The sequence below is a fragment of the Trachypithecus francoisi genome, unplaced genomic scaffold (assembly GCF_009764315.1).
Source record: "Trachypithecus francoisi isolate TF-2019V2 unplaced genomic scaffold, Tfra_2.0 Lachesis_group6, whole genome shotgun sequence".
Lineage (NCBI taxonomy): Eukaryota > Metazoa > Chordata > Mammalia > Primates > Cercopithecidae > Trachypithecus > Trachypithecus francoisi.
Window position 1 is genome coordinate 44,437,205 of NW_022681471.1, and position 22,734 is coordinate 44,459,938.

The 22,734-nt window shown below is 41.0% G+C and overlaps 1 protein-coding gene across 5 annotated transcripts in view; it reads right to left on the reverse strand.

Annotated features, from left to right (window-relative positions):
• Positions 1-22,734, reverse strand: part of VSIG1 (V-set and immunoglobulin domain containing 1) — a 65,809-nt gene continuing 43,075 nt past the window's right edge. For 3 of the 5 annotated variants that reach the window (XM_033200932.1, XM_033200931.1, XM_033200930.1), the window contains exons 2-8: positions 20,765-20,928; positions 17,417-17,524; positions 12,349-12,547; positions 6,325-6,480; positions 5,794-5,913; positions 2,959-3,100; positions 1,636-2,133 (exon numbers count right to left, since the gene is read on the reverse strand). In XM_033200932.1, the coding sequence (XP_033056823.1) occupies positions 1,806-2,133; positions 2,959-3,100; positions 5,794-5,913; positions 6,325-6,480; positions 12,349-12,547; positions 17,417-17,524; positions 20,765-20,928 (1,217 nt within the window). In that variant the 3' untranslated portion in view covers positions 1,636-1,805. Of the gene's footprint in view, positions 2,134-2,958; positions 3,101-5,793; positions 5,914-6,324; positions 6,481-12,348; positions 12,548-17,416; positions 17,525-20,764; positions 20,929-22,734 lie in introns of all 5 variants that reach the window. The other 2 variants (XM_033200928.1, XM_033200929.1) reach the window with 2 other exon arrangements.

Genomic DNA, 22,734 nt, shown 5'->3' on the forward strand with positions numbered 1-22,734 from the left:
CACTTTAAATGTCTGGTTTATTATACATAAATGCTATGTCAGGAAAGTTGTTTATAAAAGGACTAGCCTTAGAAGTCATTAAAATGGGACATTATGAGTATTATTTATTGAGCCTTAAAGTAAGATGTAAATATGATTAATTTCACAAGTGAAAAGGTAAGTCTACCTGTAAGTTTCTTCAAGGCAAGATGTGGGTGAAATATGATCATGAGAAAGCTTTTTAACAGGGGAAGAAGAAGTGATATCAGTGCATTTTAGTAATATTTAGCATTCATATAAGATTGGTATCGCTTTATTAATGTGGAATGTACCGGCATTAAAACAGGTTATTTAAATAATTAGTTGAAATTATCTAAAATAGATCTTAAGTGTTCATTTAGAACACTTCTCTGGTCTGCCTTTCAAAGTAGATAACATCAGACACAGTGATAACATAATAACTCATTCAAAACTAAATTGTACATCACTTGTGATATCAACATTTTGTATTCACTGAAGGAAATTATATTTGAAAATGTTTGCCTGTACATTATTTGACAAAGCTGTGAGGATTTTTTGTTTTTTGTTTGCTTGTTTTCTGTTTTTGTTTTTGTTTTTGAGATGGAGTCTCACTCTGTCGCCCAGGCTGGAGTGCAGTGGTGCAATCTCGGCTTACTGCAACCTCCACCTCCTGGGTCCAAGTGATTCTCCTGCCTCAGCCTCCCAAGTAGCTGGGATTACAGGCATGCACTACCACACCCAGCTAATTTTTGTATTTTTAGTAGAGACGGGGGTTTCACCATTTTGGTCAGGCTGGTCTCGAACTCCTGACCTCAGGTGATCCACCTGCCTCGGCCTCCCAAAGTGCTAGGATTACAGGTGTGAAATTGTGTTATTTTTTAAATTTGCTGTGCTCAGATATTGGAAACCAGGGTGACTTCTTGGGAAATCTAATATGAGGAATGAAGCATTAATTATAAGACCTGATTTTAAATGCTATGTACCAATTAATATATACCCTTTACATATTCTCTATTGTATTTGGAGAAAATTTTCCAATCTATGAAATAATGCTGATGAATTATTTTCTTAGTGGTCAATATAAAAATGAATGGGAAACTATTCCTAGAAATAATATTGAATGTAATTGATGCCACCTTGTCATATGTGCACGTGGAACATAAGAGTAGCTAAAAAGAGGCTGGGCGCAGTGGCTCACGCCTGTAATCCCAGCACTTTGGGAGGCCAAGGTGGGTGGATCATGAGGTCAGGAGATGGAGACCATCCTGGCTAACACGGTCAAACCCCGTCTCTACTAAAAATACAAAAAAATTAGCCGGGCATGGTGGCACGTGCCTGTCGTCCCAGCTACTCAGGAGGCTCAGGCAGGAGAATCACTTGAACCCGGGAGGCAGAGGTTGCAGTGAGCCGAGATCGTGCCACTACCATCATAGCCTGGGTGATGGAGCAAGACTCTGTCTAAGAAAAAAGAAAAAAAAGCGTAGCTAAAAAGAGAGAAATAATATTTTCTGAAATAACAGGTACTGTTGCAAAACTCAACTAAGTTAGAAATCACTTGCCTTGTCAATTGTTATGCTTACATGTTAGTAAAATTGTTAGTATTCTGTATTGGTAATGCAGGAACCCTTGCACTGATTTAGTTGTTATCTTGGCGTGTTTATTCTGGATTCATAGTAGGAATGAGCACCTTGTTAGAAGAAGGTTGGTCAAAATGGAGGGAGGAGGTGGAGGTTGGTTAGGTTATTTGAATTCCAAATGGCACTAATGGGTTCCTTAATGATTAATGCTGTACTTAGGCCACCAGCCTATGCCTTAACCACTCCCTTTTCATCTTCACTTAAGGGCTCAACTGCAACCCGAGGCTCTGACTCTGGCTCTGGCTCTGGCTCCAATTCCGACTGCGTTTCTGGCTGTAGCTCCAGCTTGATGTCAAGATCAGGCACTGCCATAGGCTCTGATCCTGGGACAGGCTCTGGGGCAGGCTCCTGAGTAGGCTTTGGTTCATAGTCTGGTTCTTGGATGTTATTAGGGCCAGTCTCATGAATGGAAGGTGGTAGAGTTACTTCTAGATGGGTAGCGTCTTCTGTTGGCATTGCTTCGCTTTCTCCCCTGGGGTTTATCTTTGTCATTGGCCTGCAAGAAAGAAGGCCCAGGAAAGAACAAGTTAGGGAGATGCTAACTTTGAAATTACATGTGAAACCATATGCTCTGTAGGTTCAATGACCATAGGACCCAGACTTCAGGAAATCTGTTATTTCTGATATTCTGACTTATTGTCAGGCCATATGTCATTTTGAATTCAGAAAGGTTAGGTCTCAACAATATAATGAAAGTTTAAGAAAGATCAGTGTTTAAAGGTGGGAAAACTGATGTCAGAATGAAAGAGTCTAAGCATCTAATAAGGTCTTTAAGGTCCAAATCCATAGCTCTGATGCATCTCTGTTTCCCACTCCATCTAATACAATACTCGGCACCTGGTTGACACCCAATATATAGTTGTAGAAGCAAGGAGATGAAAAAAATGAATGAGTGTGATACACACTAGGGAAGAGATAGAATGATTAAGAGCATGGACTGTGGGCTGGGCCACATTCTAACTTCTGTGTTCCCAGGGCACTTTTGTCCTTGTTCCATAAAAAAAAATTAAAATTATATTTTATGACTATGTTGGTTTAAAGACAAGTATGTTAATATTATATATGAAAACATTTTCTTGGACCTAAAATGGTTGTTGTGATGGCTAAATGAGTTGATGTACATAAAGTGCTTAGAACAGAGCCTGGCACACAGCCCTCAATAAATAGCAGCCATCATCATTCTTTTTCAAATTCAGTGAGAGTAAACAGAAAGATACCTCTGATATCTTATGCTCAAAGGAGTGCTTAGGAATTGATGACTGAAAGAGACATGCCTGAGAAATGTTTGTATTCAAGTAAAGACAACAGAATGAGAGCTTACTCAAGTTCCGCGATGGTCTTAGAATTTCTTTCTTTTGCCTTTGCTTTTGCCTTATTCCTTGTGAAGCACACAACAGAGATGATGATGACGGCACCTACCAGGCTACCGATCAAGGCCCCAACAATGATTCCAACTTCTGGATCTGAAGGACACAAGCAGCTGGTTAATAAAGTGGAATATATTGTCATTTTATAATGTGTGTTTGTGACTAGTGGGGAATATCAGGGCCATTCAAGTAGTGGGAAAATGACTTGTATAGGCTAGGGAAATGGAAACCCCAAGAACTGTGTCATTTGGACTCACAGTGGGAGAAGACTATTGACATTTATGCACATAAAGAATACAATGTGACCAACTTGGAGGAGGTGGGGTTGCTTTTGAAATGGGATTTAGAGAAAAGAGTCTTGAGACACCATGGAGTTGTGATCTGGTCACTAGAGATAAGCCTCTGTTACAGGCAGGGACATTTCACTAGGCTTTCCCAGAGCACAGGTGAAATGGGTCCCTAAAAACCTCCCCCACGGCATCCATGCTTACCAAGGAACCTCATGTACTCTGGTCACTGGGAAGTGATATGCCCATTTTGATAAATAGGCATCTGGTTTATTGTCTCAGTCTATGGACAAACTTAATGAGTGTGACACTATCCAGCTGAGCGCCAGACCATCAAGCCCTAAGGTGTTGTCTCTGGAAGACCACATCTGAGTTATAAGCCAACGCATCCCCATCTGCCTCCCCTCACGCAAGGATGGACATCTTATATTTTGAGCTACCTGATAATAATTCCTTTAACTTTTTATGATTAAGAGCATATATGTGAATAGTTTAAAAAGTCAAATAGTTCTACTACATGTCTCACAAAAACAGCAGTTCCCTGCCCGACTCCTTCCCATTTCTGAGTCCCATTCACAAAAGGCAACCACTCTTAACTCTTTTTAAGAGTCTTCTTGTTCCCATGTTTTTATTATCCTTGTTCTGATATGTCCTACTATTTTTCCATTTCCATCATTTTCTTTCAACTTTATACCCTAGAAGTTGGAGATTGAGCTCTTTTACACCACTCCGCTCACACCCACCACGTTCTTCCAAAATAGTTCTATCACAAGTTTTAGTTAAATCCAAGTTTGCCGTAGTATGACTATGTAAATATCGTTCACAGCTGAGGAACACAGTATGCTATGATTCTTTCTTGTACATTTACAAAAATTTTCCCGGAGGTTAATAATTGCCTCATTTGGGGATTAATAAGTGCATTATCACTCATCCCAAAATTTCCAACAAAACCATTAAACTTCTCTCAATTGATTCAAACATATCAGATGATATATCCGTTTCTTGTGATTTTTCCCTCAGAGACATGCCATGTGAAGCCCTCCATTCTCTTCCCCCATCATGACCTGGTTGCCCTTCTAAGCCTGCTGCTCTACCGTCATCCTTCAACTTTCCCATTTTATAGATAAAAAGGCTTTGCAAGTTCCTTCAAGATCCTGCTCAAATAGCACTTGGTTGGTAAAGCCATCCCGGTTCTATAAGCATAGTTGTTCCTCCCTTGGTGCTCTATCGACCCTGTTCAGACTTCTATTATAGGATTTAGCACATTTAAGTTGTCTGTGTTTGTCCCTCTAGCTGAACTGTGAGCTCCTTTATCTCTGTATCTCTATCACCTAGGACAGTCCCTGGCACACAGTAGATATTCAGTAACTATTTGAGGAAGGAAGGAGGAAAGAAGGGATGTGGGAGGGAGAGAGGAAGGCAGTGCTGGACATCATTGGGAAAAAGACTAGAAAGGAAGCAATGCTCAAGTCCAAATCCTACATATCTCTACATCTGTAGTATGATTGTACCTCTGAGAAGGCAAAAAGAGATTGAGGGAATTCTAAAGAAAGATAACAGAAATGAAACAGGGAAAATAGCTGAAAGTGATATGAGAATGAAGGAGCAAAATTCAGGAGAAATAAAAGGAAGAAAGTTCAGCTGCATAGGAAAAGCAATAACCCACTGGAACTTGCCATGCCTGGATATGGCATATATTAAAACCACAAGTTCAAAGTAAGTTTGAAAAAAAAACAAGACCTGAGTGTTATTAAGTGATCCTTGAGATGTTTGGTGAGATATTCCTTATGAGAGGTTGCCCCTGGGTCAGCTCAATTGGACAATTCCAGGAGTCTTAAATCTTATGCTCAGAGAGTGATAAGCACCTTTGAATAGGAAAATTGAGGTTTAGAGGCATACTGGCTCTGCCAGTTACTAACTGGATGACCTTGGGCAAGTCATTTACTTCCCTGAGCTTCAGTGTTCTTTTCAGCAAAATGAGGCCGACAATAGTCCACCTCCCTAGATAGGGGTGGTTGGGAGGAAAGAGTGAGATAATACTCAGCTTAATTCGTGCTCCACAAATAGTAGCTACCGTGATTGTGGGTACAAGTGTTATTATTATAATACTATTATTATTAGTGGCAGATCTTTGCAAGGTATATGTTTGTCAGAGCTACAGTGTCACCTGGATTTACCAACAGCATCACAAAGAGAAATTCAGCCTGCTGCTATCAGAAAGGCTGCTGTTTTATTATTGAATAGTAATACCTACCTTCTAGCAATTTTGTGAAGCTTAAACAAATTGCTTTCTGTAAAGGATTTAGGCCAGCATATGGCATATATTATTATGTGAGCATTAGATATTAGGATGGTCATTCATCATATCAGCCTATATATAAAGCACACAAATCTCCAGAGAAGCAGGAAGCACTAACCAGGGATCCTAACTAATTTATTTGGCTGACAGGCCCAGACTACTAGATTTAAAGAGAAACTGTTAAAGTTGTATGGTAAACTCACGTGAAGAAGTGAGATCGATTTCGCAGGAACTATTGCCAAGCCTGTTGATGGCAGTACACTGATAATAACCTTGTTCAAAATTTGTCAGATTTCCAATGACCAAAATCCCGGTGGTTGGGTCTGTTGAAAACGGGAAATAGACTTTTGAGATTTCTTCTGTGCGTACAGATAACATCAGTGTAACAGATCATTCAATGTCCACCCACTCCCGCATATTGGCCTCTCTTTCTTGAGATGTTCAGGATTCAACCAGGCCCCTCAGGACTGTTCCAGTGCTAACTCACCTGGGACCATGCCTATTCCCTACATACTCACCATCTCTGAGCTGGCTTTTAGAATTTGGGGAGTAGACCAGAACACAGTCATCATATTGGGAGACAGGCATTCTTTTTACATTACCCGCCCCCCACCCACCACCACCGAGAAAACAAGAAGATTGAACTGTAAGGTCAAGCAGCCAACCACACACTCCTGCTGTCATCCAACCACAGACACCAGGCCTTTCCAGGGTCGACTGTAGGTTACACTTACTGAAGTTTTCTTTCACTGGCACGATGTCTCTTCCCTCAAGTTTATACCAGTAGTACACAGGGGAAGGTGTTCCAAGCGCAGAGAGACAGGAAAGGGAAATAGTGTGGCCAGTTTCTGGTCTTCCTTGAATGCTACAAAGGGGCTTAGAAGGTTTCACTGTAAGAGAATGACAAAGAATAAAAATTCTTTAGGATGAATGGCAGTCTGTGACAATTGCAGTCACTTCCTCACTTTCATTTGGAAGAATATGTGTGTTTATTTATTTTTTAAAAAATCTCTTGGCTGGGCGCAGTGGCTTATGCCTGTAATCCCAGCAATTTGGAAGGCCAAGGCGGGCGGATCACCTGAGGTCAGGAGTTCGAGACCAGCCTGGCCAATATGGTGAAACATCGTCTGTACTAAAAATACAAAAATTAGCCGGGCATGGTGGTGGGCGCCTGTAATCCTAGCTACTTGGGAGGCAGAGGCAGTAGAATCACTTGAATCTGGAAGGCGGAGGTTGCAGTAAGCAAAGATGACGCCACTGCACTCCAGCCTGGGCGACAAAGTGAGATTGGATCTCCACCAAAAAAATAAAAATAAAAATAAATAAATAAATCTATTAAAATGTATTTTGGCAGTTTTCTGCTTGCACCACCAGGTGGGAGTAGAGCACTTCAGGTGCAGGGCCCTTCTAGTCAGGAGGCCATTAAGATTCAAATAGTGACTCCTCTGTCTGCCTCCTCCCCAGATTTATAACCATGAATTTCCGCATTGTGTCTTAAAATATGCCTTTATTAAAACAGTCAAATATAAGCAAATACTAAATGACTAGGAACATAGTTTATGCTTTAAAAGCACAGTTTTAAAGGAAAATAGAACCCTTAAATACTCTGAGATAGCCTATTATTCTTTTTAAAACATTTTAATGCTGTATTTCTCTTTCCTCTTATGATTATTTTCTTTCTTTTTTTTTTTTTTTGCATTTATACATCTGTGGGTGACACAAAATAGTTGAAAGGTTTGAATTTGCCTGTGTGCATCATCAGTAGGGGAAGCCCATTTTGGGGGTGCATGCTACCCAGCACTCAAATATTTATTCATCCCTCACTCGGCAAGCACCCATGCCTTCTGTGGGCCCGGCACGGGACTAGAGGCACCAGGAATTCAAAAATAACTTTGACACAGTTCTAAAGTGGGGTGGGAGAGGGATGAGAGATGACTTTAGAGAGGGGAAGAGGCCTCCAAGACCACAGCAGGAGAAGCAGGTTTTAGGGAAAGGGGTGACAAGGAGGAAGGGGTACTAATGAGGTCAGTTTGGGACATAGAGTTGTAGCTGCTTATGAAAACACGTCCTGTAATCCCAGCACTTTGGGAGGCCGAGACGGGCGGATCACAAGGTCAGGAGATCGAGACCATCCTGGCTAACCCGGTGAAACCCCGTCTCTACTAAAAAATGCAAAAAACTAGCCGGGCGAGGTGGCGGGGGCCTGTAGTCCCAGCTGCTCGGGAGGCTGAGGCAGGAGAATGGCCTGAACCTGGGAGGCAGAGCTTGCAGTGAGCTGAGATCCGGCCACTGCACTCCAGTTTGGGCAACAGAGCGAGACTCCGTCTCAAAAAAAAAAAAAAAAAAAAGAAAGAAAACACGTCAGGGGAGAAGTCCTGTGGGAAGCTGGGAATCTGAATCTCCTCATTCATCTTACTTTGCACGGTTTATTCTATCTTACATATCTTATACATTTATCTTATATATCTATCATATCTACATATCTATCTTATATCTCTTATCTATCTTACATATTTATTTTATATCTATACCTCTATCTTATATACCTTATATATCTATCTTATATACAAATAATGATACATTTCTATACTTTCCAGCTCACCTTGCTTATCTTCATTTTTCGCTAGAACCATTCAAAGCTTAGGTTCTCTAATTTAGGTGAGTTAGACATGAAATGTGTCATACTGCTCAGTCCTACAGCTCTTACCTGAGACACAGTGGTTAAGGGCACAGCTCTGGATCTGCACAGAGTACTGGCTCTGTAACTCTACCCTGGATCTGTGTAGGCAAGTTACCTAACTTAGCCGAACCTCAGTTGACTCATCTGTAAAACGTGACTAGGAGATTATCTAACCTCTGACTGATCCAAAGATTAAATACAATAATATATATAGGGCCTAGCACCTGGAATTTCTGTTGGCCACAGCAGGACTAGTTCCTGCTACTAAAGTTGCTCTCCCATTGACTTCTGCTCAGCTCAGTCATCCCAGACTCTCACTATCTGTACACAGGTGCAAGAAGACAGATGCATATAGCTATAATTCTGAAACATTTCACTAGCCCTATCTTTTAAGCAGGTGTCTTTTGATTAAAAGAAGTATCCTTCTACTTAGTTCTTTATTCTCTCTTTCTTACCAATGACTTTCTCAGGTAGGAACAACTTGTTGGATTTGCCTATTCTAAACTGAGCTATTTTAACCAGAAGTCCATTGCAGCTATCACTAGATTTAGATACTGCTGTTTAAAAAAGATGGCGATTTTATAGCCTTTACAGCAGAATAGAACAATTTGAACAGAAAATTAAATGGGGGTATTTCATCACAAAGTTGGACACCAGGACTTGAACTAAATTATGGCAAAAACCTGGAATGACTTGCACTCATTCATTGAGCCCAGAATCAAACCCAGATAGGGATTTTATTTTGCTTAGAATATTTTTCTCCTTTTATGTTTTATTAAAAAACATTTAGTGAATCACTTTGAACCAAGTCCCAAACCTATATATTTTCTAAAACTACTGACTCAGGATTGAACTGACATTTCATCCAGTTAAAGTTCCCAGTGGAACTTGGGTCTTTAACTGGCAAAGCCATTGATCTATCATTTAGCTTTATTGCTTTCAATAGAATTGAGGTGGGAGGAAAAGGCTCAGCTCACGAAAAAAAAAAAAAAGAAAAAAGAAAGTGCTTCAGTAGGTTCTTAAACCTTCCTTAAATCAATCATTTTCTTTTTATGTGCCAAATTGCAGAAGGTAGATGATGCTCATTCCAAATGCACACAAAATAATTATTCAAACTTGATCTGGGTATTTTTCAGAGATTAATTTTCCAAGGTTGTCATACCTAATGGAAAGCTCTCAAATGAATGGCTGTCCAAATCACCTGGTCCTTTGCCCATTGCTCTTTCCTTCACTTAAATTGTGCCTTGCCATCTCAGCCCCTCTTCTTCGTCACACACTCTTGCACACCCTTCAACATTCAGCACAAGTCACTTTCCTCAATAAGCCTTCTCCAATTCCTGACACAGCTTTTTGCCCTTTCCCCTGTGTCCTCATAGTTCTTGTCTCATACCTCCACTGAAAGCTTTTATGTTATGCATCTGTCTCCTTCACTAGACTGAATTTTGGAGGGCTAAGACCCTATCTTTTACATCTCCCCATGTCCATTGCTTACCACAGTGACTGGCACGTGTGCTCAGGGTTTGTTAAGTGAACTCATGCATGAACGAGTAAATGCATGGGATTGATGTTCACTGCTGGCTAAGAAAACATCTGAAAGATACATTGCTATGAGAGTCATCTTTAAGGAAATATCAACACCTCTCCCCACAATTAGCCTCTCTCTCTTACCCACCTGTCCCCACCTTGCCTCACCTTTCAGTCAGGGCAAGCAAAATAGGCAGTCGTATACAACGAGATTTGAGAACTGCAAATAGTCACTGCAATTTTTAGAGAAAATTAGCAGCCTCAAATTTTCCAAAAAGGCCAAATTTGGAGGAGGCCTTTGTTCTTTGCCCAATTAATAAAAACAATATTATTTAGAGTTCCCAAACAAACAAGGAAATCCACAGACCCTTCTGCCTTTTACCTTGTCTAGATCCTGGCTGCTTAAGGAAAAGTCATGACACAGAGCTACCTGACCCAAAGACTCATGGGAAAAAACACCTCTGAGAGGAAGTGACCCTCAACTTCTTATGGAAATTGATTTGGGATCCTCTGAGCTTTAAATTTAAGAATATTAACCTTCTTGTCTAACTTTATCTCAGGGCTATTTCCAAGCTCTGAGATGAAGGGGCTTGGCTTCTTTAGATTGTTTCTGGTCAGAACATCCCAGAACCAGGAAGCAACAGAAAATCATTAGCAGATTAATCCCTCCAGTTTTTTAACAATTAAAAACCCTTTGATCTCCAGTATTTCATTTTGTAGGCAAAATAACAAAACTGTTCATAACAAATCTATAAAGAAGACAGGGCAGAAATTATAACCCCATCTCACAATGGTCAGAGAAAGGTGGACTGACTTGTATTAGGTCACTGAGTACAGAGTAAGATCTAAAACTCAGGTCTTCTGAGTGCCAGTTTGATGCTTTGGCATTTATAGCACACCACTTAGTTCCCATGTATATAACTAGTTGATATGGTTTGGATCTGTGTCCCCACCCAAATCTCATGTCAAATTGTAATCCCTAATGTTGGAGGTAGGGCCTGGTGGGTGGTGATTGGATCATGGGGGCGGATTTCCCCCTCGCTGCTGATCTTGTGATAGTGAGTGAGTGCTTATAAGACCTGGTTGTTTAAAAGTATGTGGCATCTTCCCCTCCCCTTCCTCCTGCTCCAGCCATGTGAGACGTCTTGCTTCCCCTTTGCCTTCTGCCATGATTGTAAGTTTTGTGAGGCTTCCCCAGAAGCTGCTATGCTTCCTGTACAGCCTGCAGAACCATGAGCCAATTACACCTCTTTTCTTCATAAATTACCGAGTCTCAGGTATTTCTTTACAGCAATGCAAGAATAGACTAATACACTAGTCTTCTAAACCGGAACAGAAACTCTCCCAGTGCTTGAGTAATACTTCTCTTGTCTGTTCCTGTACCCCAATTCCTGGCACAGAACTCAGTAAGATAAAAACATGATTGATTAAGCTAACCCACTCTTAAAAAAAACAGCTCTTAGGTACCTTTCCCTCTTTCCCAGGTGGGTAGATGCAGTGGCAAACCTCACAGTAAATGTCAGCTGGTTCCTTTGTGGCATTACCTGAGTGGCAAGCCAGGACAACTGTAAACAGTTCTCTTAGGTATGCACCTTGTTACCAATTGCTGCTTTTCCAAGCTACTCAATTATTAAGTCACTGATTTGATATAGTTCCTCCTTTCTTGTGATGTGTGAACACAGCTTGAGAGGAGCAATGACTCTTAGATCAGCTCCATTTGGGGCTACCTAGAAGTGGGAAAATGCTCATCTCAACTGGTCTGTCTGTAAGAGTTGAGGATCGGCAGTCCTTTCATCCCTTGCTTTGATACTTCCCAATCCCAGTCTACTGATGGGAGCTTAGCCCACATTGTCCTCTCAGACAGAGATTGGAAGGACTTCCAGAAATGACCAAAATTGAGAGCTTCCCAAGGGCAAAAACAACACCTCCATCACTGTGACTCAATAAATACTGAACAAATGAGATTCCAAATTCATTTTAAGAGCAGATATAGCTTGCCCAATATCATATAATGAATATTTGTATGTAAATATTTTGACTATCAACACTAGATTAATGTGCAGTCTTTTTTCCAAATAGCATTAGCATTTTTAAAAAAGGACTCTCCTGTCTTTATTTAAAAAAATAATTTAATGGTGGGAATTGTGTTGCGCTTAAAAGGAATAATAAGTTGACAGTAGTCTCCCCCAGGTAGGTCTGGCTGTAAATGGAAGTTTCCTCTAAGAGAGTTGCTAGTGATCATTTTGTGGGATAGCGGATTGTCTCATCTGTTCTCATTCCTTCCCTCAGAGATAGGGATCACTGGAGGTTGGGTCATCTACTGCTGTCATTTTGGCAGCCCTTTTGCACGATTGTTTCTGCATGTTTTATGAGTGATTTCTCAGTGTTACTGTATTGGTTGGGCTAGTGGCTTGTCTCTATTTCCCTGATAATGAAAATATTAGGTAGTATATTTACCTACAGAGACTTAATTGGCATCATAACTCACTGTCCTGGCTCATTCAGTGTCCTAACTTGTTCCAAGAAAAGAAAAGACAGAAAAAAGTGCTCATACCTAACACACTGACGTTGAGGACGCCTTGGTTTTGGCCGAGAAAGTCTGGGGGGTTGTTAACATCACAGATGTAAATTCCACTGTCCGCTGGCTGTATATGCGAGATAGTGATAGACGCATTACCTGGATCGTTGGACCCTGTAATTCGATCTTTAAATTGTCCGATGGCTACAGCTTGTCCACCTTGATAAAAGTAAATCTAGACAGAAAAATAACAGAAATGAGAAGTGGAGAGTGTCCAGGACTAGGATAAGCTACCTGAAACACATTACCTTTGATAAAGAAACAGCATCTTTCCCCCACCAGGAACAGGTCCCTGTGGCCAAGGTTTCTCAACTCAGTGGGGCACTTTAATTTGCTCACAGCTGCGCATTTGGCCCTCAGAGCAGCTCTGTGACGTCATCAGGGATTAGTATGCCTGTCTTACAGAGCAGGAGGCAGCTGGAGCTGACAGGATTCAACACCTAAGCTTGGGCTATGAGATCGAGATGCTCACTTAATGAATCCACCTGAGAGAAACTCATTATGTAGAACGTAAATGTCTGATGGGAAACCAAAACTATCACTTTTTTAACCATTTTATAAACTTCTTAAAATTTCAATTTACCTTACCCAGTGAGACTATCTGGTTTCCTTAAATGTTCAAATGTTCATGCTCCTTTTAGACACATCTACTCTTTTGGATAGACAAATTTGGGTTTGTTTTGTTTATTAGAAGCAAAGCAGAAAAGCATCTTAGAAATCATCTGCTCCCATCCCTTTATAGTGGTGTTATGAAGATGAAACAAAGAAATCTAGTAAAGGACCTTGGAAGTACTCAGCCAGTGATAGCTACCATCTTTCTCTCCATGTGGCAGAAGGCAGAACTGGAATTCTGTCATTTAAACAAACAAGGCATCTCAGACCCAGAGAGACTAAATGACCCATCTAAAGCCACAAGGGCTCATTTATTATTATTATAACTTATTAAACTTAAGATCTGGATTCTAGTTCCATCTTTATTTAAGAGCATAGATACTTAGATCATAATGGCAACTGTGGGAGCAGCACGATGTGGTGGAAAGGGTCCTGGTCTAGGGGTCAGGTGGCCTGAGTTAGTCACAGCTCTGCCTCTCACTGTGACATAGTTAGGGGAGGTGGCCTCTAGTCATGCCTCCATGGCAACCTGCTTTTAGATAAGAAACAAAGTTATTTAATCTCTCCAACCTCTACTTTCCACATCTGAATGAGAAAAGAGAGTAATGTTGTATGTATGATATGTATTTACCAAGTATAGGCAGTTAAGTTGATTTTAGTTAGTACATAAATGAAACTTACAAATTTGAATGTGTATTAGAAAGATAAATATCTAGCACATTAAATCTATGACTTCCTCAATATTGTTGCATAGGGTAGATTAAGGTAGATTTTTTAAAGATTTTAAGAAAACAGGTCAATATGGAGAATAACATTAAATAATAAATAGTGCTAGTGATACACAAATATGACAAAAATTATGTAGATGGTACATCAATGACTGAAGCTTGGTAATCACCGGATTAGGTAATTCCTGAGGTCCCTTCACAATACACACCTTCTATGTACATATTTTGTTAGTTTCATGTAAATGTATGTTATTCAAGTGATTGTTATTGTTCAATAAACTGTATTGTCTTAATCTGGTGAGACTAATATTTTCATAAAATCTACTGGAAGGCCTTACAATTCATTTAATTCACTTCCCTCACTTTACAGAAGAAACCAAAGCCCAGAGAGGTTAAAAAATAAAAGACACAAAATTGATAGTTGAGACAAATCTGGGATCCAATTTTCCTAATTCCTTGTACTGTGGGCTTTACCTTAATAGGCCAATAAAAGAGGGAAAGCAATTAGAAAACCAAAAGATATTGTCTAGATGAATTCAAATGTATTTTCCTTTAAGCAGAAAGTCAATATATTTCAAAACTAAGGCAGAAAGCTGGATTTTGAGGGAAAAATCCCAGGAAAAGAGTACATTTAAAGAGAAAACTGTTTCTCTCCCATTTTTTCTAACATCAACATGCTTTCTTGCCTGCATTATAAATGCAGCCATTTATAATTCATTCATTCACACGTATCGAAATCACAAACTCTTGCCCCAGGATGGTCTTGTTTGACTTCCAAACAAGAAAGCCAGGATTAACTCAAGGTATTCAAGTGGGACAGGAGGAGGTTCAACACATCAGAGGATTACTTTCATTTGAGTTGACACTCATGCTATCAGGCTTTTACTTTCACAAGGCAGCATGGGGCTTATTTACTTTCTAATTGGCAGTTTGAGGTCTTGTTGTTTCTTACCTGGAGTTCAGCCTGCTGTCCATCAAGAGTGGCCTTTACAGCCTCAACATCTGGCCACTTCCCCTCCTCCCAAGGAGACTGTGGACAGTGTAAAACATCAGCCCTGTTTTATAGTGATGCTTGATGACATCACAATGAGATACAACATCAGTCCTGCCTGAGGCCTACAGCAAGTCCCAGAGGATCCAGGTGAAAAGGACCTTATTTCTGTAGAGATCACGAGGCCAAAATAGTGTGTTTTAGGCCAGAATTAGGATATGAAAAGAAGTAAAAGTGTTCACTGTATCCATGTGTCCATGCCCACTGTAAAAGTCCCACAATTGGGCATGAGTCAAGGCGAAATGAGTATGTAAGCAATGAGGCCCTGAAACCTTACCTATGAAAAAGACCTTTACTACCTTTTATATGCTAGCTCCTCATGCTGTAGTCTAATACATTTCGCCCTCTCACAATTGACACTAAAAGGTATTAGAGACAGAAATAAGGGTAGTGAGGGCTAACAGTGGAGACCTAAAAGAGCCAAGGCTTTGGCTTCACAGTTCTGTGTGAGAAGTAAAGTACCTGGGGGTAGACAGCAGCAGCCAGACACATACATGGAGGGGCTTTCTGTTAGGGGGAAGTCCACACAGTCACACTGTCCTTGTAAAGAAAAAAAGAAGAAGTGTTTTCCTGAAACTGCTTATCTAATCATATAGGAAGGACTACAACTTGATTCCATTTTTCATAAAAGAATAACTCTTTTAAAAATCAAAGCTGAACAGTGGCCAAAGCCCGGCCCATGATCCCGTGTGGGGCAGGCTGACTGAAATACATCCACTGGCCAAATCTGACCCAGAGGCCTGCAGTTAGTGAACTCAAATTCATCCTTTTCTAATACAAAAAAGGACACCGAGGCCTCAATAGAGGGAGCAATTTTCCCAAGGTCACACAATTTACAGTCAGACCTGGAATTCAGACCTCCTGATTCCCACTGAATATATTAAGATGGCACTCATAGTCCTTCTTAAGGTGAGAAAGATGATTCCTGGGCAACCTTCCCTCTTTGGGGCCATTCCATTCCCTGCTCCAGCCCAACCTTCTCCTGCCAATTGCTGCTATTTATTGGCATGGGGCTTCCCATGCTGAGTATGTTCACCACATGATGCCCTCAACATTTGCCAGCTGCAATTGTAGGCCCCTCAGTTCTTTGCAGAGTAACCTTTCCCTTCCTACTGTGCCAAGCTCCTAGTCACACAAGGCTGTGCAGCTGGGAACCAGATTTGTCCTAAAAGACTTTTTCCTCAGCTTAGTGACACTGCTCTCTAACTAGAAGCATGGAGCATAAACAAGAAGGGTTGAAAGAATTCAGTTTGCTTTCTGTTTGAACCTGAGTTGGAGTTAGCTTCCAGAGCTGCTTTTGCAGATTCCTTCTGGGGATGTGGAGGACATGGACGTCCACAGCAAACCACACATTCTTTCCTTTCCAGCTTCTTGCTTTCTTGTACTGCTGATAGAGGGCTAGCCATGGGGTAGGGAAGGAGTGTGCAGGTATAAGGTGGCAATGGTCACAAGCTCAGAATTTTATTCGGACTGTATTGGGGGCAGGGATGGCATGTGGAAGAAACAGGATACCAAAGAAAGACTCTCTTGTTTCCAAATCAACTCTCTTACCAACCTGCCATTTGCCTGGGTATCTACCATTTGAGTTGCTCCTTTTGGAAGAAGGCATGGAAGGTCCCTGATTCAATGCATTCTTTAGAAGAGAACAAAATAAGCTATCACTAGTCCCTAACACCTTACCATGAGATGAATTTATCAGATTTAGCAAAAAGTGAATGGGACACAATACATAAATTTGATGGTGGGGCAAGGAAGAACTTGCAGTATTTCTCAGTAGGGGTGACACTGGCATTTTGGGCAGACAATTCTTTGCTGTGTGGCTCTGTCCTATGTATTTCAGGTTGTAAAATCTGAGAAGCCAGAGAACATAAGAACACTAGGTCCTGGGAAAGAAGTTGTCCAAGTTGTTTATGAGACTGGCAAAGGGTATTTTTCACTATGAACATTCTTGAAGAATAAGTATTGTCTGAGAGATTCATGCTAAGTAGAGTCAATGCATGCTCTGTTCATGGACAGGTAAGGTCTCTGTATGCAGTGTTAGCATTAACAGGCTGGATGGAAGATGAGGTCATCTGCATGACCAGAAAGGCACCAGACCACCCCAAATTTCCATGTTAGCCTGCCCATACCTGGCCTAGAGTTTTCAGCTGAGATTCCCTGCTGAGGGATTGACTATCTAAAGCTGTTCTTATTTTCTGAGAGGAATGTTTCTCTGAGAGAAGGACCATGTTAATGAATATCCTGGCCTTCTTAGTGGGAAGACCTGTGGGATACTTCAGTCTCTATTTGCCACAGGGGATAGTCAGTAAGAAATAACATCAGCCCCTGGGTATTGAGGAATACCAGGCCTCAGAGTCAATTGCTAATCTAACACAATGATTTCAGGAGAGGGAAGATGGGACTACGGAAGGAGCTAGCCACTGCCATGATCAGGGCAGTAATAGGGTCCTGAGCCTTTAGGAAGAGGCAGAAGAACTCCAGACATGGATGCGAGAAGGTAAACTCAAGACTGTCCCAGTTTTGTCAGGGGCTTGCGCTGATCTTGATTGTTACCAAAGTCAGACCCTCCCATCCCATTCCTAAAGCTGGTGCCAGTGCCCTGGAGTCTCCAAACAATGAAGAAGTCCAGTAGTACACCAATAAGTGTTCTTACCTGAGAGGTCCAGCTACATCTTCCCCGAGCGTCTCTTGCATGCGTCATTTTTAGACACTGACTGACTGCCTTTTCCTCCATACCCTCAGTACTGAGGCACGAGCTGTGCTGTGTTTGAGCAGAAATGGGTGGATCTGAGAGCTGAATGCTATACAGTATACTGCCACATCAACCCAGGAGTTGAACTGAATCTCTCAGTGTGACCACTGATGTCTGGCAACATCTTAGTCCCATAAACCACAGAACTGTCTAATAGTGCAGCAGTCCTTTTATCCTCCCATAAATGTTCCACCAGCAATCCCTAGATTAACATACAACATGCTCCACAGAATTGTGAATGTTTTCAAAGAGGAAACAGTCTTGAAATGGAGACCAAATCCCATTTTGAAAAATACCACCTCAACACAGGATGCCTGCAACCTCTTGGTTGAGCAGGCTGTCAGTTCAGGGATAAGAAGCAGGCAGAGAAAGGGCCTGGGCCCTCCCTTTAGCCACAGTGACCTGGTGAACAGTGGAACTCGAAGCAGATCTTGGGCTAGGATGGCCCTGAAGAGCTCTTTCCCTGTTCAAGTGTATCTTCTTGAGCTAGGCTCCCTAGTGCCCATGACTCAGTCCCTCCAGATCACCAGGGGTATGGAGGGAACAGGGATTTTGCAAAATCGTTGTTTTGTAAGTGATGATGCCAATATTAAAAGCTCGCATTCACCGAATGCTTACTGGGTAGAAGGCTTCCTAGTGCTTCACAAGCATCATCTCATTTAATCTTCATATTAAACCTATGAGACAGGTAAGTAGCCCCATTTTAAAGATTGGGAACTGAACAACTGAAAGGTCAAACGACGTGTCTACCAGTCGTTTGATCACCCAGTCAATAAATAAATGGCAGAGCAAGAAGAACTGACATTCATCAGGAGGTTTCCACTAGGACTTCAAAACTACTCATCTGGTAAAGCAGTGAGAAGCCCATGCCAGCAGGATGTGGGGAGACAGGGGAAGGACTCCAGTTCTCTAGAAGTAGAGAGCTAAATATGGTTGTAATGGGGATCTGGCTAGCATAAGCTAAAGCAAGACAGGAAAATAGAAGGAAGATAAAATTTGCCTTTGGGGATGGTTTTTATTGCTCCCAAGCTGTGGGAGCAATAAAAACACAAAAGCTTATCTTCTATGCGGCTAAGGCCCAGGCGTAACATAGGTATCATGCAGCTTTAAGATCAAAGAGCAGGTTTTGCCTGATCCAGCAGCTCAGTGCAGATGCCCTCCTTTAATGTGGACATTGCAAAAGAGTATATATCTTAAATTACTTGCCCCACCTGTAACTGACATTTTGGAGAATGAGGCAAATGGCAAGTAAATAAGCTACTCAATAAATATTTATTTGTGAACAGATTTTTTTAAAGTGCTTCTAAGAGATGTTCTGGGCTCAGGCCACACTCAATTCAATCACCATATCTTCTTCCCTTGCATTTCCTGGTATAGAAAAAGCTCATTGCTGGTCACAAGATCCTTCGGCTCTGCAGCTCCTCCCAGTTCCTCACTAGACACACAGTTCAACCAAGAAGTGGCCTTGTAAATCCAATGTCAGAGGAGGCATAAATAAAAATTTGTGGTTTTTGAACTGAGACTGGCCTTGCCCAGCCTTCAGGCAGTTGAGAACATCTTGATTTGAGTATCAAGCAGAAAGTATTTCAAAATACATTGGCGAGGTCTCTCTAAATCCAGCCCCACCTGGCAAAATGAGAAAGATTTCAAGCCTACAGATAAAGAATGTGTTGAAAACACTATTCCGGAAATCGAACTTTAAAAAGGAAGAAAGGTCATGTGATTATCGTCATCCACAATCTAACAGAGCATCCTGCAAAAGAAGGCAATAATTTCTTAGTTGACTCCTACATACAAGGCCTTGGGTCTGGACATTTTGGGTGATGCAAACTGGTAGAAGCACTGTTGGTGGTAGTGCTGCTGTGGATGATGATAATCATAATAGTGTTTACAAGGGATAAAACTTATAGGGCTTTATATTTTTCACATGCATTATGCCAGTTGATTTCCCACGGGTATTGCTGATCTACCATATTTTAAAGAGAGGTACAGAGTGATTCAGATACTTGTCCAAGGTAACCAGTATTGAGCAAAATTGTTTAACTTGGACTAGAGAGTGGCATTGATGGAATCTCCCCCTGTACGGCGTTTCCTGCTAAACAAATGCTCAGGATTTATAAACAGAGGACTCAGCACCTCCGAAGAACTAGTGATGGCTGAAGTGACACTGGCCAACATGTGGCTCCTCTAAACTAATGCCTTCCTTCTTCTCCACCCCTGTCCCTAGGCCTCCCCCAGCCTCCTCAACTTGCTCTCCCTCTATCTTTCTACTAATCAAAACTTTTCCTTTCCTTCAAGGCCCAATTCAGCTGCATCCAACTACTCCAAACCACACTGACTTGTCTCTTCTCTAAACTCTGCTTTGGGTCATGCAACCTTTTGAGAACCTGAAGAAAGCTACAGACCTTTTCCATCAAGAGATATGTGTAGGCATGCATGGCATATGTGCTCACATAAACATGTGCGTGAGCACACAGACACACACACGCACGTGTGCACGCGTGCGTGCGCATGCACACACACACACCTCTGAGTATACAATTTGAATCCTTGGGCTAAAGAAGGAATTTCCTCAAGGCCTGATGAAGGAAACCTGGGAATAGGCAGCTTGCATGTGAAATCATTCTCCTCCCCTGACTTTCAACCCACCCTTTTCTGGCAACCTCTTCCCCCAGACCCTATGCCTACCCAACTCCATCCCCTGTCCTCTATCCTTATGCTGTTCTTGATGAACTACACAGGGTTCATCACTACTATAGTCCTTCTTCACCCATCTGGGGAGTCTCGTTCTGTCAGGTCTCAGTCTAGCACAGTGAGCTAGTTCACTTGACAGTCAGATCCTAGATATTAAATTTGGCAGAGATCTGTAGATCAATCAGGACTTGCATTTGAACTAATTTCTTCTGGAAATAATAGGGAGATAAAGGCGGAGGGGGAGCCCTTTCAGAATTACTGTTCATTTCACCTATGAGAAGAACCATTTCCGTCTTCTCTAAAATACATGATCCACTTGATGTGGACCTACACAGACCTGAGATAATGGGTTATAACTAAATATGAAGAGAGGACAAGAGTTAAGTTACTTAGATGATGATCTTCTCTATACAGCTGTCTTCAAACGTTTGTATCTGAGATTCCTGCCACTACTGTCACTGGCATGCCATTCTTTCACATTTCACGTTTTTTCTACCCCAACAGTTTTCAGTCAGAACTACAAAAGGGGAAGAGTTTAGGAAAATGTGTGCTTACAGAAACTGGCTCCATCTCCTTCTTATGGAAGAAAGACCACTGGATGGAAAGCTGGTCTCGGGAGGCCACAGTGGTGGTATAGATGCAGACGAGAGTGACATTAGATCCAACAGTCACATTCACGAAACTGTCTGGGATAGTCACTTGCACCACACTAACCTGACCTGAAAAGATAATGATAAAAAAAAGTACATGCTCACATTCTGATGACACTGTTTCATCACAGAACACTTATAAAGACATCTTATTTGAAGAATCCAAGGTGAGGGGGAGAAGGCAGAATAAATCATACAAGAAAACTGAGCTTTTTTGGGTCTCACTGGGGTAAGGGGAGGGGAGTTTCTAACAAATTATCATATGAAGATACTCAAATTCTAGATGATGGTGAGGTAATAACACCGAACTGAGAATTTCTTCTGTATTAAGGGCAGCCTTACACGGGTTCTTAAAGTCTGGTCCAGGGACCCAAAACTGTCTGGGAGTATAGAGAACAACTGATCCAGTTTTCCCAGTACCAAGGGAATTCCTTGAATGTGGGACTTATAGTTTTAAAATTGGGTAAATCTCAGGCAAAAATATCAGTTTCTTTTTGGGGTCCTCAATAATTTTTAATTGAAATTTTTATTTATATATTTGTAGATTCACGTGCAGTTCTAGGAAATAAGACAGATCTCATGTTTACTTTACCCAGTTCCCAGCAATGGTAACATTTTGTAAGATGATGGTATACTATCACAACCAGGATACTGACATTGATAAAACCTATCAACCTTATTCATATTTCTCCAGTTTTATATGTACTGCTGTGTGTGTGCACATGCACATTTAATTCTATATTTTATCATGTGTAGATTTGTGTATTCACCACCACAGTCAAGATACTGAACAGTTCCATCACCACAAAGACCCCTCATGTTGACATTTTGATAATCACACTCACCTCCATCCTGCACCTCATTCCTGTCCTAACCATGAACAACCACTAATCTTTCATTTCTAAAATTCTGTCATTTCATAAATGTTATATACAAGGAATCATGGTAACCTTTTGGAATTGATGATTGTTTTTACTCAGCATAATTATCTAAAATTTCACCCAAGTTGTTGTGTGTATCACTAGTTTGTGTTTTTTATTGATTTGTAGTACCTGATGGCATATATGTAATACAGTTTGTTTAACCATTCATCCATTTAAGGACATCTGGGCTGTTTCCAGTTTTGGGATATTGGATAAAATTCCAGTGAACATTCAGGTACAGATTTCGCATGAAAATAAATTTTTCTTTCCTTGGCACAAATGCCCAAGAGTGCAATTGCTGGATCATATGTCAGTTGCACATTTAATTTTATTAAAAAAAAACCAGCCAGGCTATTTTCCATAATGACTGTACCTTTATACATAGCCCCCCTCCAAAAAAAAAAAAGGATTCAGTTGTCCTGCATTCTTACCAGCATTTGGTGTTGTCACAGTTTTCTACTTTAGCCATTCTGGCAGATATGAAGTAATATATCATCATGGTGTTAATTTGCATTTCTCAAATAGATAATGATGCTAATTATCTTTTAATGGGATATTTGCGTTTGTACATCTTCAGCAAAATATTTGTTTATATCCTTTGATCATTTTCTAATTGGATTGTTTAGTTTTTTAATGATTGAGTTTTGAGAATTCTCTGCATAATCTAGATGCAAGTCTTTTGGGGATAGAGAGTTTTATTTCTTCATTTCCAATTGTAGGCCTTTATTTATTTTTGTTGCCTAATTGCAGTGGCTACAACTTCCAGTACTATGTTGAATAAGAGAGATGAGAGTGGACATTCTTGCATTGTTTCCAATCATAGGGCAAAAGCGTTCAGTCTTTCACCATGAAGTATAATGTTGACTGCAGGTTACTTGTAGGTGTTTTTATCAAGTTGAGGTAATTCTCCTCTGTAGGAGGTTAAATTGTGTCCCCCAAACAGATAAGTTCA